At 60.0% G+C, this 16410-nt stretch overlaps 1 protein-coding gene across 6 annotated transcripts in view; it reads left to right on the top strand.

Moving 5' to 3' along the window:
* CSNK1E (casein kinase 1 epsilon) overlaps window positions 1–15689 on the top strand; it is a 36093-nt gene extending 20404 nt beyond the window's left edge. For 3 of the 6 annotated variants that reach the window (XM_054719519.1, XM_028149997.2, XM_054719520.1), the window contains exons 3-12: window positions 3821–3931; window positions 4078–4226; window positions 5617–5845; window positions 6726–6896; window positions 8748–8896; window positions 11919–11979; window positions 12718–12910; window positions 13010–13149; window positions 13787–13850; window positions 14494–15689. In XM_054719519.1, coding sequence (XP_054575494.1) covers window positions 3821–3931; window positions 4078–4226; window positions 5617–5845; window positions 6726–6896; window positions 8748–8896; window positions 11919–11979; window positions 12718–12910; window positions 13010–13149; window positions 13787–13803 — 1220 coding nt within the window. In that variant the 3' untranslated portion in view covers window positions 13804–13850; window positions 14494–15689. Of the gene's footprint in view, window positions 1–3820; window positions 3932–4077; window positions 4227–5616; window positions 5846–6725; window positions 6897–8747; window positions 8897–9482; window positions 9587–9684; window positions 9864–11918; window positions 11980–12717; window positions 12911–13009; window positions 13150–13786; window positions 13851–14493 lie in introns of those variants that run through there. The other 3 variants (XM_008144628.3, XM_028149999.2, XM_028150000.2) reach the window with 3 other exon arrangements.
* The last annotated feature ends 721 nt before the right edge of the window (window positions 15690–16410 follow it).

The raw sequence follows: 16410 nt of genomic DNA, 5'->3' as shown, positions 1-16410 counted from the left end.
ATTCTTTACATAACCGGGCCCCAGAGGGATGGGCATTTCAGCCGTTTCCAGGCTTTTGCTATCACAAACGGCCGACAGTGGACAGCCTGGTCCGGGCCTCCTATTGCACCGGGCAAGGGTGACCAGTAATCTCCAAAGTGGGAGCTGGGTGGTGGCAGATCGCCCCCTACAGGGATCTGCGGTTCGCCTGGACCCCCGGGCGGGAGTGCCCACTGCCCACAGCCTCACAGCGGGCATCCTGTCGACTTCTGGTGAGGCTTTTGCCAACTGTAGGGGGAAAATGGTCTTAGGAGCATTTTCATTTGTGTTTTTCTTACAAGGAGGTAGATAGGACATCTTTTCATATGAGTAAGCCGTTTTTACATTAATGATTTCTTTCTCTGTGGAGTGTCTGTTCCGATCCTTTACCCTATTTGCTATTGAGTCTTTGCTCTTTTTCCTACTGATCTCTCGGAGCTGGTTATACTATCCTAGAGGCCCAATGCACGAAAATTCGTGCAAGAGTAGGCCTTCCTTCCCCTGGCTGCCAGCTTCCCTCTGGCACCCGGGACCTGGGCTGCTTCCCTTGGGCCACACCCGCAGGCACCCAGGACCTGGGCTGGCTTCCCTCCAGCCCCGGCTTCATCAGGAAGGACGTCTGGAAGGCCGTCCGGTCTAATTAGCATATTACCCTTTTATTATATAGATTAGCCACGTAATGTTCGCTCTTCGCCACTGAGAAGGGTTGCGAGTGTGTGTGTTTCTTAGGACTTTGTTTCTGGATTTTTGCCACGGAGAAGGGATTCCTTTTTTGGAGGTGAGGAAGCCACTTTTTTTTTCTTTCTAATGGGTTCCGGATTTTAAGTCAGGGACAAAAAGCCTTGCCTAGCCCCAAATTAAAAGACAATTCTCCTGCCCTGGCTGGGAGGCTTCATTGGTTGAGCGTCGTCCCGTGCACCAAAAGGTTGCAGGTTGGATTCCCGGTCTGGGGACCCACCAGGTTATGAGCTGTCCCTTGTCAGGACATGTATGGGGGGCAGCCAATTGATGTTTCTCACATTGATGTTTATCTCTCTCTAAAAAAATCAGTAAAAGCATAGCCTCAGGTGAGGTTTAAAAAAAGAAGGCACTTCCCCCTTCTAACATTTCTTCCCCCCGCATTGCTTTGAATTTTTAATTAAATTTTGGGTAAATACAGAAGACTACGTGTACAATATGTGCACGGCGTCAGGCACCCTTCCCACCACCCCGTTGGAGGAGGACCTGCCTCCCCTGGTGAAGACCCCGGCACCCCTTCCACCCGTCCTCCCCTCTCCCCTCACAGAGGTGACCGCTGTTGACATTTTTAAAAATATTTTTAAATTGATTTCAGCGAGGAAGAGAGAGAGAGAGAGATGATGATACACACATCAGTGATGAGAGAATCATTAATCGGCTGCCTCCTGCACGCCCCACACTAGGGATCGAGCCCACAACCTGGGCACATGCCCCTGACCAGGAATTGAACCATGGTTTCCTGGTTTGTAGGTTGATGCTCACTTGGTGTTGTGTTTTTTTGAAATTGAGACAGATAAAATGTGCTTGCCTTCTTGTCTCTCCCTTCCTCCTTTTAAAAAATAATTGAGGTGAGAGTCACATGACATAAAAGTAACCTCCCCGGAGGATATGTTTATTGATGGGGGGGGGGGGGGCGAACATTGATATAAGAGAGAAGCATCTGTTGGTTGCCTCCCATATGCACTCTGACCTGACAACCTTTTGGTGTATGGGAGGAGGCTCCAACCAACGGAGGCAGAGCAAAAGTAACCGCTTTTAAAGGACACAATTCAGTGGCAACTGATACATTCCCAGTGTTGTGCAACCCGGTTCTGATACGTTTGTATCGCCCCAAAAGGAACCCCCATGCCCATTAAACAGGTGTACTCCCCATGTCCCCTTCCCCCGCCCCTGGCATCCACCAATCTACTTTCTCCAGGGACTTACCTATTCGGGATATTTCGTATGATGGAACCTTACAGTATTTTGTCCTTTTGTGTCTGGCTTACTCACGTAACATGTTTTTAAGGTTCATTGATGTGGCATGTGTCAGTACGTCATTCCCTTTTATGGCTGAGTAATAGTCCACTGCATGTGTAGACACATGCTTTTTATCCGCGCGTCCGTCCGTGGCCACTTGGGTTGTGGGCGCCTCTGGCACTGTGAACGGAGCCTCCTTGCTCTCTGGTTCCCGGTGCCAAGATGCCTGCAGCGCCATCTCCTCTGGATGACTGCATCGCCGTTTAGCCGTTCTCCAGCTGCTGGGCATTTGGGTGGTCATTGCTGTGTTCATTCTTGTCCTGCCCTCCTGGTGCTCATGTTTCTGAAGAGCATGCACTTGGGAGTTGGCTCGCTTGGTCATGTGTGTTTCACTTTACTAGGTAAATGCCAGCCTGGTTCCAAAGTGGCTGGGCCAACTTACACCCTGGCTTTTAAAATTTTATGTATGTGTATTTATTTATCGTCATCCTAGGATATGCTTTTTTTAAAAAAAATTAAGTCTTCACTGTTTTTTTTTATATAAAATAAGTTTATTCAGAAGCTTCTCTTTTTCATCAATTTTTTTTTAAAATATATTTTATTGATCTTTTACAGAGAGGAAGGGAGAGGGATAGAGAGTTAGAAACATCGATGAGAGAGAAACATCAATCAGCTGCCTCCTGCACACCCCCCACTGGGGATGTGCCCGCAACCAAGGTACCTGCCCTTGACTGGAATCGAACCTGGGACCCTTCAGTCCACAGGCCGACACTCTACCCACTGAGCCAAACCAGTCAGGGCGTTTACTGTTGAAAGTATTACACGTCCCCCTTTTTCCTGATTGACGCATTCTAGCCTGCTTTTATATATATTTATTGATTTCAGAGAGGAAGGGAGAGGGAGAAAGATGGAAACATCATTGATGAGAGAGAATCATTGATTGGCTGCCTCCTGCACGCCCCCTGCTGGGGGTTGAACCCAAATCCCGGCCATGTGGCCTTGACTGGAATTGAACCGTGACCTCCTGGTTCATAGGTTGACACTCAACCACTGAGCCACACTGGCTGGGCCACCCCACCTTTTTTTTTCTTTTTTTTTTTCTTTTTTAATAGAAACTTTTGGTTCACTTGGGCTTCCTCCTGGAATGTGCCGTGAGCTGGGGTGACTTTGTCACGTGGCTAGCCAGGTGTGCCAGGATGTTTATTGCAGCCCCATCCTTTCCCCTGCTTTGGGGTGCCAGCCTGATCCTCCGGAATTCTCCCAGTGGCCGTGCCCTGTAGGCTTTCTGCTTTGTCTGTCTGTGTGCTGACACCACAGTGTTAGTTACAGCAGCTGTGGTCCCGGCTGGCCCGACAGGGAGCCTGCCTGCCTCTCAGCCCGGCCCCAGCCCCTCCGCACGGCCCACCCATTACCACAGCTGGGGAGATGGAGCCAGCCCCCCCCCCCCATTCTCCTCCACAGCCTGGTACCCCACTGGCCTCACCTCTCCGGCCCAGTGGCCCCCACCCTCCAGGATAAGGCTCCCCTTACGTGGTCTGTGAGCCTTTTGTAGCCCCGCCTGTCCCCCCTGGAACCGGGACTCCTTGCTGCACGGCCCGTGTTTCTCCGAATGGGCCCTCTCCTCCCCCGCCCCCAAGCTGGCTCGGGTGCCCCCCTGTGCCCCACAGCTCCCTCCGCTTCCCTCCCTCGGGTACAGTGCTGAGCCCTCTGCCGCCCCCAGGGCACCGAGCCAGCTCAGGCTCAGGCACAGGCACAGTTGGTGCTGGCGTCGAGCTGCCCGCCAGCCGAGGGGGACCCTGACCCTTGCTTCCCACACCCCTGGCAGGTGCCAACATCGCTTCTGGTGAAGAAGTTGCCATCAAGCTGGAATGTGTGAAAACGAAGCACCCCCAGCTGCACATCGAGAGCAAGTTCTACAAGATGATGCAGGGAGGAGGTGAGGGCCGGCCGGCCATGGGGGAGGGCGGGAGGGCTGGGTGGCGTGGGGGAGGGCGGGGTGGAGTGGAGAGAGGAGGGGCGGCTGGAGGCTGGTCCGGGGCCAGGAAGGACCTCCCCTGAGAGCCCCACTTCCTGTCCCCCCAGTGGGAATCCCGTCCATCAAGTGGTGTGGGGCCGAGGGCGACTACAACGTGATGGTCATGGAGCTGCTGGGGCCCAGCCTTGAGGACCTCTTCAACTTCTGCTCCCGCAAGTTCAGCCTCAAGACGGTGCTGCTCCTGGCCGACCAGATGGTGAGTCCATCGCCCGCCGCCGCCGGGGAGCCGGGGGCCCTGCCGGGCGCGCCCTTTCCCTTCCAACCTCCGCTTCCCCGTCGTGCCAGTGGTCACAGGGTGCCAGCGGAGGGTGCCGGAGCAGGAGGCGGGAACGGGGACGTGGCACGGGCCTGGTTCCTTAACCGCTGGCTGTAACATGGGGAGGTGGTGTCTAACGCAGATGCCCGGGCTCAGCTTCCGACCTGCTGTGTTGGGCTCCAGGGCGGGGCCTGGGACTCCGCCTGCGGCTGATATACAGCCTGTGATCTAGGTCCCGTCCCAGTGAGGTGACTGCAGGTGAGCTCAGCCTCAGTCCCCTCAGGTGAGACTCTCCCCTCTGCTGGGTCGTCATGGGGTCGAGCGGGATGCTCACAGTGCCAGGACTAGAGGGGGCACCCACCGCCCAGCATCCTTAGTTCCTAAAGCCCTTTATAAACTCAAGGGGGGGCGGATGTCAAAATATTTAAAAATAGCCCGGCCGGTGTGGCTCAGTGGTTGAGTGTCACCTATGGACCAGGAGGTCACAATTCGATTCCCCGTCAGGGCACATGCCCAGGTTGTGGGCTCAATCCCCAGTGTGGGGCGTGTAGGAGGCAGCCGATCAGTGATTCTTTCTCACCATTGATGTTTCTCTCTCTCTCTCTCTCTCCCTCCCTCTCTGAAATCAATAAAAATGTATAAAAATATTACCTGCGATTTTCGGCTAAATGTGTGTGCGCCGAGGAGGGCGGTCAGTCTCTTAGGATATAGAGTCAGAGGTTTAGGAAATACTTGGCGACGCTGAGGAGGCCTTGGATTTACCGAAGGCCGAGGCCCCGGCGGGACTGGCCTGCCAGAGACGTATTGTGTGCATGTATGCTAATTCAGGGTTTTATGGTTTATTTTTTTAATAAATTGTTTAAAGAAGGGCCTGTGTGTCCGCCTGACTTGGTGTACTTGGGAGGCCAGGGGACAGAGTCACCCGTGCCAAGTTCAGGCTTTATTGGAGTTCCCTCTCCCCCCACCCCTTCAACCTGTCGCCAGAACAGCCTTCCGGGTCCGAGGAGGGCGCAGAGCCAGGCAGGAGCGGCTTCCGTGGGCTGGGGTGCCTTTCCAGATCTTGCCTTTAGCTTTCCTGCTGCCTTGCTCTCTCCTCGGACTCCCAGCAAACTTTCCTCCTTCGGAGCCGCGTTCTCATGGCACTTCCCCCGGGAAGCCCTCCCTGACCTGCTTCTTGAAGTCATCTTACAAGCATCTTTTCCCCTCGCCCAGGGCCAGGGCCATGTGTGTTTGTTCCTTCTTGGCAGCCCGGGCCTGGCCCGCAGCACGTGGCGAAGGCCGCTCTGTGGAGTGCTTGCCGAGTGACGGGCTGTCCCCTCTCGTCCCCCAGATCAGCCGCATTGAGTACATCCACTCCAAGAACTTCATCCACCGGGACGTCAAGCCGGACAACTTCCTCATGGGGCTGGGGAAGAAGGGCAACCTGGTGTACATCATCGATTTCGGCCTGGCCAAGAAGTACCGGGACGCCCGCACCCACCAGCACATCCCCTACAGGGAAAACAAGAACTTAACCGGCACTGCCCGCTACGCCTCCATCAACACCCACCTGGGCATCGGTGAGTGGTCAGGGCCAGGGGCGGCGCGCACCAGCGCGCACCCAGGAGCTGCTGGCCAACATCCTGGCACTCTGCAGCCTGGTTGTTCCCCCGACTCCCACAAAGCCAGGCCCGCCCCTTTCAGAGAAGAGCTGCGGCACCCCCAGCAGGCTCTCCTGCCCGACCTCGCCCCCAGCTTTTATAGCAGGGGTCCTCAAACTGCGGCCCGCGGGCCACATGCGGCCGCCGAGGACATTCATCCGGCCCGCCGGGTGTTTTTGCCGCCGCTGCCTGTCCTGTTTAGCAGCCGACTTAGCAGTGTGCATAGGAATGTGTTCATAGTTGTTTTTTTTAAAACTATAGTCCGGCCCTCCAACGGTCTGAGGACAGTGAACTGGCCCCCTGTTTAAAAAGTTTGAGGACCCCTGTTTTATAGGCCGGGAAACGAGGCTCACGCGGTGACACGGGTTGCTTAAGGTTGTTGGCTCAGCACGTGCCAAAGCCGGGTTTGACCCCAGCTGTGTCTGGTGCCACAGCTTGTGCCCTGTCCACAAGGTGGGCCAGGCAAGGAGGCCCTAGCTGTCGAGTGAATAGATGCCTGCCCTGGAAAAACTAGGGCCCCCCCCCCAGCCCCCTCCACCACCCAGAAAAAAATAGGCCCAGGTTGGCTTGAGAAGGCTCAGCCTCAGGTTCCTCCTCTGTAGGAGGAGTCAGAGATGGCCTGTTGGTCACAGGGTTGCAGCAAGCTGGGGCAGGGGGTGGGGCACGGGGTGCACAGGGCGGGCTGTTCCCCCTCAGTCACGGAGCATGTCCTGGCCCCGGCGACCAGGAGCGAGGACATGTTAGGTGCACGCGTGTTCATGTGTCGGTGCTCCCTGCCCTCCCCTGCCCCTCTGTGCAGAACAAAGCCGCCGGGATGACCTGGAGAGCCTGGGCTACGTGCTCATGTACTTCAACCTGGGCTCCCTGCCCTGGCAGGGCCTCAAGGCCGCCACCAAACGCCAGAAGTACGAGCGGATCAGCGAGAAGAAGATGTCCACACCCATCGAGGTCCTCTGCAAAGGCTACCCCTGTGAGTAGCCCGGGGGACCCCTGAGGCCCTTTCCAAGGGGGAGACGAGGCCGCAGAGTCCTGTCTGGGGTGCCGTTGCCCCGGCACCAGAACATGAACCGCGAGCTCTGTCGTGGCTCAGGCACGACGGGAGGCCTGGCTGTGAGGCGCTCAGCATCCCCGACCGAGCTCCTGCCTCACCTCCCAGGGGCTGAGCGTTAGGGAAAAGGAGCCGTTCCTCCTCCCTCCCCGAACTCGCCACGCCTGACGCTTTGGTCACCAAATGTGGGGGGTTCTTCCCCCACCACGCACTTCTCTGGGACCCCAGCTGGGTGTCCTGCCATTTACCTCGATCCTGACACTGTCTCCCTGGAGGTAGGGTCAGACCCCACAGGCCGAGGGCTCAGTCCCACAACTGTTGCCACCAACTGACGCCCCCGGCCACTCCCCCTGTGCTTCCCACCCACACTCAGGGTCCCGCGACCCCCTCCCCGCGTCTGATTGACGTGCCAGCGCGGCTCACAGACCTCGGGGAAACTCACGTAGCAGTTTATGGAAGGGTGTGATGAAGGACGCAGGGGACGGGCGGGTGAAGAGAGGCTCAGGGCGAGACCTGGGAGGGTCCCGGGTGCAGGAGCCTCCCTCCCCGTGGCGTTGGGGTGTGGCACCCACCTGGAAGGTCTCCAAACCCAAGAAGGCTTCCTCGCGCAGGCACGATCAGAGAACCCCGTTTCTAGCCCTTTCCCTTCTCTAGGGACGTTGGGAGCGGGGAGGGGCTGAAAGTTCCAAGCTCCTAACCGTGGCTTGTCCTTCTGGGGCCCAGCCCCCACCGGGAGCCCGCCCCGCGTCACCTCAATGGGACAAGAGATGCTGCTAGCGCTCCTACCACTTAGAAGTTACAGCCGAAACCGGTTTGGCTCAGTGGATAGAGCGCCGGCCTGCGACCTGAAAGGTCCCAGGTTCGATTCCGGTCAAGTGCATGTACCTTGGTTGCGGGCACATCCCCAGTAGGGAGGTGTGCAGGAGGCAGCTGATCGATGTTTCTCTATCATCGATGTTTCTAACTCTCTATCCCTCTCTCTTCCTCTCTGTGAAAAATCAATAAAATATATTTAAAAAAAAAGAAGTTACAGGGTTTTAGGAGCCCCGTGTCTAGGACAGGGTCAGAGACCAAATATTAGGACAAGGACTGTTCTTTTTTAAATATTTTATTGATTTTTTACAGAGAAGAAGGGAGAGGAAGAGAGAGTTAGAAACATCGATGAGAGAGAAACATGGATCAGCTGCCTCCTGCACACCCCCCACTGGGATGTGCCTGCAACCAAGGTACATGCCCTTGACCGGAATCGAACCTGGGACCCTTCAGTCTGCAGGCTGACGCTCTATCCACTGAGCCACACCGGTCAGGGCAAGGACTGTGCTTACCACTTAGGAAGTAACACGGTTTTGAGGAGCTCTGGGCCAGGGACCCACGTGTATGTTTTCTGTTCTCGTACTAAGGCCCCTCTCGCCCCTCATTTCAGGGAGGGGATGGAAGTCTTCCTCCTTCCTGTGGCTCAGGTCACGCTGGGAGCCCCCTCGGGCATTGGCTGGCCTTGGAACTCGTGGCAGCTGTTGGTCTGCCACCTCCTCGCCCCAGCGCGGGTGGCCAGCTGTGCACGAGGCCGCAGCGCCGCGCACTGAAGGGCCGCTCCTTCGTGGGGCGCGGTCCCCCGTCCTCGTCCTCAGAGGCCCTGCTCACGGGCAGGTTCGGGGCCCTCACCGTAGGGAGAGCCCCCTCCTCGAGGGACAGTGTAGGGGTGGGGGTAGGACAGCTGCTGGGGCCCTGGGAGCGGGGCCTCACAGTGGCCTCTCTGTCCCCGCCCCCCGCCAGCCGAGTTCTCCACATACCTCAACTTCTGCCGCTCCCTGCGGTTCGACGACAAGCCCGACTACTCGTACCTGCGCCAGCTCTTCCGCAACCTCTTCCACCGGCAGGGCTTCTCCTACGACTACGTCTTCGACTGGAACATGCTCAAATTCGTGAGTCAGCCGGAGGCCGCGGCGGGCTTGGGGGACTGGGCGGGGAAGGCCCCGACGCCCGAGGCCAAAGTGACCCTGTGGTGGGCGGGGCTCCCGAAGGACAGGCGCTATGAGCCGGACCGTGCGAGTGACTGCACCGGGGCCCCCGCGCCCCCGCGCTCCCCCCACTCCTGTCTCATCAATGCCGACGGCTCGTACCGCCACGGTCAGCAGGGCCCGCGCGGGGCACTGCCCCCCACCAGACCCAGGAGGACCTGGCTGGGCCTCCGGTCCCTCCTGGGCCCCCGCGGCCGGGCGTGGATGGCGCTGGCGGGCCCCCCGACCGTCATGATTGCGGCCTACACCGTCCTGCTCTTGTTGTTCTGCGCGGCCCAGGCGGCCGCCTTCGCCGCAGCCCCTCTGGCCAGCCTGGACCCCTTCAGTGTGGTCTCTCTCTTCCTGGTCACGGGCCCCTGGGCCCTGCTGGGCGGCTGCTCTGTCGCCCTCTGTTGAGAGCCTGGCAGGGGGGTTTGGGGGGAGTCGTCAGTGTGCCTGGAGCTCTGGCATCAGAAATCGTATGACTTGTTTCACGTCTCTCCTGGAAAAGGGGGCTTCCTCGAGCCAGGCTCAGCCCCGTGACAGCGAGGCTATTGCGCTGCCCTGCCCCCACCCCCCTCCCAGTGCCGGGCCCGCGTACTCACGCACATACTGGTAAGGACCCCCCGAGGCCTGGCCCTTCCAAGATTTACCACTTGGCCGGCTGAGCACAAGAGGCTGAGCCTCTGCTGTGCTTTCTCTGTCCCTTCTAGGTGCCCGGCGCCCCTGGGCACACAGGGCCCTGCAGGTAGGCCGGTGCAGGAGGTGGAGGAGGTGGAGGAACTGCCCCCCCAAAACTACTGGCCTATGGTCTGGACTCCAGGGCCCCAGTTCTGACAGCACCAGGTGCCTGAGCCCGTCGGGGCCAGGCCTGAGGAGGTGTCCCTTGGCGTGGGGGGCGAGGGGGGCATTAGGGGGGGCGTGGCGGAGAAGGCCCTGCCCAGAGATTCTTGGGGATGAGTCAGCGGCCTGATGGATAGAGCCGGAAGGTGGGGGGGGGGGGGGGTCCCGGCCCTGGAGAGCCTGGGGCTGGGCACCAGGAGCCGCCTCCGCCAGACCTGTCAGCAGCCTCTGTATGAACCTGAGCTCATTAAACGTCCCCACCTGCACCCGCTTTGCTGAGTTGCCTCTCCTTTGCTCACGGGCCTCGGCCGCTCTGGCAGGCGCTCAGGACCCAGGCCTTGTTCCGGGTGGGGCAGCGTGTGGTCTTGTGCCTGCTCTCTGCGCCTCAGACAGTGGCCTGGAGCTGCTCCCTAAGGTGCGGGGCGGAGGCTGGGCCGAGACCAGGGTTCCCACAGGCCCAGGGGCCCAGGGGAGAGGGTCGGAGGTGGCAGGGGGCTCCTTCCACCCGGACCTCCCAGCGGGGAGTGTGGCCGAGGGCCCAGGCCAGCGCTTCTCGCCTCAGGGCACCTCCAGGGAGTCGGACGTGGGACCTCGCTCGCCATGTGGGAGGTCATTGGGTCTGGGAGGGGCTCGGCCCGACTCTCCGTTCAGCTCCAAACACAGGCGTTGCATTGTCCTTCAGCACGGCAGCCCCTGGCTGCGAGGGCTCCGTCTTAGTGGATTAAAATGAACCCGGGCGGGAAATGTCCTGCGTCCGTCGCACTTGCCGCATTTCGAGTTCTCAGGAGCCGCAGGGGGCTGGCTAGTGGCTGCCACGTCTGAGGCCGACGTGGACACACCCGTCACGGAGCACTGTGGAGTGTTGTGTTAGCGGCTCCTCAGAGCCTCCCGTTGCATCGTCCGCCGGCAAGATTTCGCCTCGTCGGGCCAGAGCTCGCGCGCCCCCCCCCCCCCCCCCAGTCCTGGGGACCCCTTGGAAGCAGGGCCTGGAGTCAAGCTGAGCAGAGGAAGAGGCGGCTTTCTCCAGCACCGACCTCTGGCGTGAAGGCCACGACTGAGGAGTGGCCCCTAGTGACCCACCGCTGTGCTGAGCTCAGCCAACGGCTCCGTCGCCCCCTGGCAGAGGCGCCCGCAGACGCGCCGGGGACCTAACGTGCCTTTCAGCGGAAGCCAGGACCTGGCACAGCGCCCCCTGCGGGAAGCCCGCAGCACCCGCCAGCAGATGGGTGCCAGCTGGGCACGGGGCCAGGCTGGTCAGCAGGAAGATCGCCCCGACGGAGAGCCTGGGAGCAGCCACCCCTGGCGTCCAGGGTGAGGCCTGGAGCCTGCAGACCCGGAGCCGGGATGCTGCGTTCGCCCCTGTTCGAGGCCGACCGGCTGCCAGGACGGTCCGCGCGGCGCAGGCGGTGACTGGATGTTTACCGTCTTTTCTTGTGGGCAAATACAGCCCAGAGGCTTCCCTGGGACGCGTTTCTTAAGGTGTCACTTGGCTCGGATGGAAACATGGAGAGGAGCCCACCTCCGGCCTCGGGGCTGCGGCCCCCGAGCCCATCGCCGGAGTCCCCACCCGGGGAGTGAGGGCTAACCTCCCGCAGGAGGCTCCTGAGCGGGTGCTGCCGCTCTGGCCGCTCGGTTCGCTGTGGTGCTGGCTGAGCGGCTCTCTGCAGCCTGGAATGAGTGGGTGGGAGCCAGGGGGGCACGGGGACTGGAGGTCAGGAGCGGGAGCCTGGTGGTTCCAGGCCTGCCTGCCTGGCCAGGCTGTGGGTGGGAGGACGGGATGTTCGCTTCTAGAATGTCCTGGTCAGTCCTCTGGGGGTGCCGAGAGCAGAGCAGGACTGGTTCACGCTCCAGCTCTGCCCTGAGCTGTGTGGCCCCAGGCAGCTCCTGAGGCCTCTCTGGGCCTCGGTTCCTTACTAGGATTCAGGGATCGTTTTGATCCCCAGCCACTACCTCCCAGAGTTGCTTAAAGGCAAGGGCCTCCCCCGTCTCCCAAAGACAGTAGGGCCTTCTCGGCCAGTTCCCCGGGAGACACGGGGTTTGCAAGAGCCCGCACCCCGAGCCCATGATCAGGCCCCAACTCAGCCCACAGCTCTCTCCTCCACAGATGCGGCCCCCCTCTCGCCAGCCCCCCGCCCTTCCCTGTGGACGACCCCAGGACCAACTAGGTAACGCGGCCGGATGCCGCTCCCCTGCCGTGCTCCTCGCTCTGGGCCTTCCCCTGTCCTCTGCGCTGGGGTGGCAAGTGGCTGGATGGCAGGGCCCCTGGGCTCACAGCCCTCTCCCAGCCTGCCTGCTCGGTGTCTTCTTCCTCCGTGGGCTCGGGACCCCTTCCTTCCTCAGCTCCCCTGCGCGCCCTGTGAAGGCAGGCAGCATCTGTATGGTAGTGGCCCCCTCGGCACCCGCCGGGAGCCATCGCCAGGTCCAGGGGTAGGGGACAGGCAGCCCTTTGAAAAGATCCCCGGCTGGGAGGCCGGGTTCGAGGCCCGGCCTGGCCTCGGCAGCCTTGTAACTCCCCCTCTGGCCTCTGAGCACCTGCCCTGCTGTGCTGGGAAGCCTCGAGGAGCCGAGGGCTCTCTGTTCATGGAGGGGACCAGGTTGGGAGGGCCAAGGGGGGCGCTAGGACATCAGCCCCCCAGCCTGACTGGCCCTCTGAGACCAGGGCAGAGTGACCTCCCTCCCCCTCTCACATCCAGCTTCCTCTTTTCTGGGCAGGTTGTGGTTCTGTTTTTCTTGCTGTGCGATCATGGGTCCTGGCCAGGCCTCTCAGGCTTCCTGCTGTGGGGAGGAGGTTGGACCAGAGGGTGTCTGCGATGCCCCTTCCCCAAGGTGCCCTGCGGGGATGCCGGACCCCAGAGCACCCTGACCTTGCAGGGCTGACCAGGCCTCCTCTTGCCTCCCCACAGGGTGCAGCCCGGAATCCCGAGGACGTGGACCGGGAGCGGCGAGAGCACGAGCGCGAGGAGAGGATGGGGCAGCTCCGGGGGTCTGCGACCCGGGCCCTGCCCCCAGGCCCGCCCACGGGGACCCCCGCCAACCGGCTCCGCAGTGCTGCCGAGCCTGTGGCCTCCACCCCAGCCTCCCGCATCCAGCAAGCTGGTGAGCAGGGGCCTCGGGCAGTGAGCTGGGCCCAAGCGGGGGCCGGGGCAGTCAGGGCCCTGGACACTGAGGCTGGCTTCCCCCTGCCTCCCCCTCCAGGCAATACTTCTCCCAGAGCGATCTCACGGGTCGACAGAGAGAGGAAGGTGAGCATGAGGCTACACCGGGGCGCTCCGGCCAACGTTTCGTCCTCCGACCTCACTGGGCGGCAAGAGGTCTCCCGGATTTCAGCCTCACAGGTGAGCTGCCCTCACCCCATTCCTGCCGTGCCGCCCTGCTGAGCCAGAGCCCCCCGGTTCCTCCCTGTCCGCTGAGTCTGACAACCTTGGAGCAAGCCCTGTTTGTCAAGCAGGGACCTGGCCTCTAATTCTCCACCATCTGATTGGCCCCATGGAGCAAGTCAGACATAACCTGCTCCAGCGAGTGGGAGACCCGGGTGGGCAGCGGGGAGCTCGCAGGGGAGGGGCTCACAGTCCCTGCTTTCAGGAAGTCCCCGCACGTCCCATTTAGCACAGGATAGAGGCGGGGCGGATCCTGTCCCCGTGGCCCCACTTAGGGGCCATGTTTGGGGCCAGGAAAGTTGGGGAAGGGGAATCCTGGTTGACCAAGGAGGGTGTCCTGGCAGAGGCGGGAGGAGTCCTGCTCTGGTCCACAGTGGAGGGGTCTCAGCAGGTCAGGCCAGGAGCTGGGCATCCGGTGGCCGGGCTCGGTTGTGCGTGGCCTGGAGCAGCTGCTTTGCAGCGACATCCTGGGGTCATTGAGGTCACGCACCCTGCCCTTGGCTTGGGCCTTGGCGGGTGGGGTCGAGCTCCGTGGGGAGACTTGCCCCAAGGCCGACAGCTTATCCCTTCCCCTCTCTCTGCCTTCCCCCCCAAGACAAGCGTGCCATTTGACCACCTCGGGAAGTGAGGGGAGCTCCATCGGACCAGTATTTGCTTAGGTGAGTGGACAGCCGGTGCAGACACAGCCCGCCCGCTCTAGAAGGAGGAGACCAGTGTGTGTTGTGGAGGGGCAGGGGAGTTGCAGATGGTACCAGGGACCCCAGAACCAAGGGCCTTCAGGGGAGTTGAAAACCTCTGAGCAGGCCTGGCCCACATCCGTTAATTTCTGCTGGAAACCCCTTTCTCTGTCCTCCACACCCCTTTGCTCTCACATAATCTGCCGTCAGCAAAGACCCTTGGCCTCCGCAAGCCCAGGAGTGAGCCTCCTGGGACCCCATGGCCGCCTGAGGCCTTGAGTGGTGTACAGCAGCCCCCGCTGTGGGTCGGGCTTGGGGAAGGGGAGGTGTGGGTCTGAGCCTGGGGAGCATGCGCACGACAGGCTGGGCTAGGCTAGGCCTCACACCCGAGGAGGTCATTGCACAGACCGAGCGGGGACCTAACGCCAGGAACCAGCCTGTCCGTGGCACGTCGTGGCCGGGGTGGCTGCTCACCGGGAGGACAGAAGGAGAGAGATAGTGTCCTTCCTGTGGAAATGGAGCGCCTACTGTGTGCCCCAGACGGGGGACCAAGTGCAAAGACTCGGGACAAGGAGACAGGAGGTGAAGGGCCCTCTAATCTGTCTTCTTTCTCTCCGTTTTTTAGTGTCTTCACTGTATTTTCTTTCAAAAAACAACAAAAAGATGGGGAAAAAACCACTCAAAAGAACAAAAACGACAAAAACCCAGCACAAAAGCGACGATGGATTTTGTTTCTTTAATTTTTTTTTTATTTTAATTTTTTTTTTTTTTTTGGCCAACGGCAAGAAGATGAGATGCCCTCAGCACCGAGGATTCTTGTCCCTTTGCATTTCCCGCTGCCCACGCCTTCAGGCTGCCAAAGGCTTCCCCAGACCCCAGGCCACACGTGCCAGACGCCCGCCGAGGCCCTGCCCGGTGATGCTGAGGCCAGGAGAGGGACAGCTCAGCCTCGAGGGCCACGAGGAGGCGGCCATGAGGAGGTGGCCAGGAGCCTGGGGAGTGGTTTGACTGTTTGGGTGGAGCCGGGTGTCACCAGGGGTTCTTGAGCCTCAGAACCACAGGAGACTCGGCCCCCGCTGCCCGGGGCGATGGTGGCTGGCTTCCCGAGAGGGCTTTCCCAGCGTCCCCCTGAGCGTTTGGGCTGTCCTTTGCCTTGGCAAGGGGACTTCAGTTGTGGGCGGTAAGGTGATGGCGGCCGAGCGTCGTCCTGTGCCTGTGTGTGCGTATGTGACCTGCATCCCCCGGGACAGCAGGACCTGCCCCCTGCCAGGCGGAGTTTCTGTTCTCATCCCTCTAACCAGGACACCGGGTGGGTGATGACGACCTGCGTGCGTCTCGAGAAGGGCACAGAGCGTCCTGGCCGCCACCAGCCCCTCACCACCCAGGGCAGCCCTGTCCCCAATGCCTGGAGACTCCCAGAAAGCACCTGGCTCCTGGGGTGTGGATGAATTTCCTGGTCCTGACACCCCCCGGGGGCCACCCCCCTGCACCCAGCCTCTCCAGCGAGGAGCCTGGGTCCGGGCTGGGCATGGCCTTACCCACCCCTCCTACTTAACACCCGTTTTTATTTTTGTTTGTTTTCTCTTGTGTGTGTATTTCCTAATTTATTTACCTCTGTTTCCCCTTCTTTCTTTTTCTTTCTTTTTTTTTTAATTAAAGAGCAAAGCTTTTTATAACTTTGTAATTTAAAAAACTGAAAAAAAAAAATACTGAAGAACTTTGGGGGGAATTTTGTACTTTTTTCCTGTGTAAATATTGGACTTTTTTGAGCTTTATTGTGGTTGTTAATTTGAAGTAATAAAGTAGAAAAGGATCAAGTGACATGGGCAGCCCACAGTCCACCTCTTTGCTCCGGGGGGTTTCTCCTCGGCAGACCTGGGGGAGAGGAGGGCTGGGGGTTAAACCAATGCTTCCAGAACCCAATACACACCACCAGGGAGCAAGTTCTGACCCCCGAGGGCGGGCCCGGGGCCTGAGAGTCTGCATCCTAACCAGCTCCGGGGGGGGGGGGGGGTGCCCGAGGCCCAGGGCACAGAAGAGAAAGGTTCAGACAGCTTTTCCCAACATTGTCATCCGCACCGGAATCCCGAGTCAGGTCTGCTCATCTCTGCCTTCAGATGGGAGAGTCAGAGATGAAGTCATCTGCGCAGGCTCACGCAGCAGCTCTGGTGGCAGAACCCAGATCTGAGCCCCACCCCTGGCCTAGGAGCCCTGCAAGGGAGGGCACTGGAGTCGGGGGTCAGTGGCGACTGTACTCACAGATGACCTTGGTGGTGCCTTCATCGGAGCCTTGATAACGGGGCAGCCGTCAGCCCAGCCTGCCTTTGTCTCACCGGCTTGTAAAAGAATTTGTCTGTCAGCCTGCATTTATCCAACACGGTTTACTTTCCTATTTCTCCTTAACTCCAGAGCTGCTATTGCCGCAGTCTCCACCCACGGACAAGAGCAAATCTACTTGACCGCTTGACCCGATGGGTCAGCCGGGAGGTGCTGGAGGGCTCAGAGGTTCCCTGGGGCACTTTGAAGCCCTGGGCATAGCTCG

Source organism: Eptesicus fuscus, chromosome 7 (genome assembly GCF_027574615.1).
Source record: "Eptesicus fuscus isolate TK198812 chromosome 7, DD_ASM_mEF_20220401, whole genome shotgun sequence".
NCBI lineage: Eukaryota > Metazoa > Chordata > Mammalia > Chiroptera > Vespertilionidae > Eptesicus > Eptesicus fuscus.
Note: the sequence above shows the minus strand (reverse complement) of the source record. Positions and strands in the feature narration are given on the sequence as shown.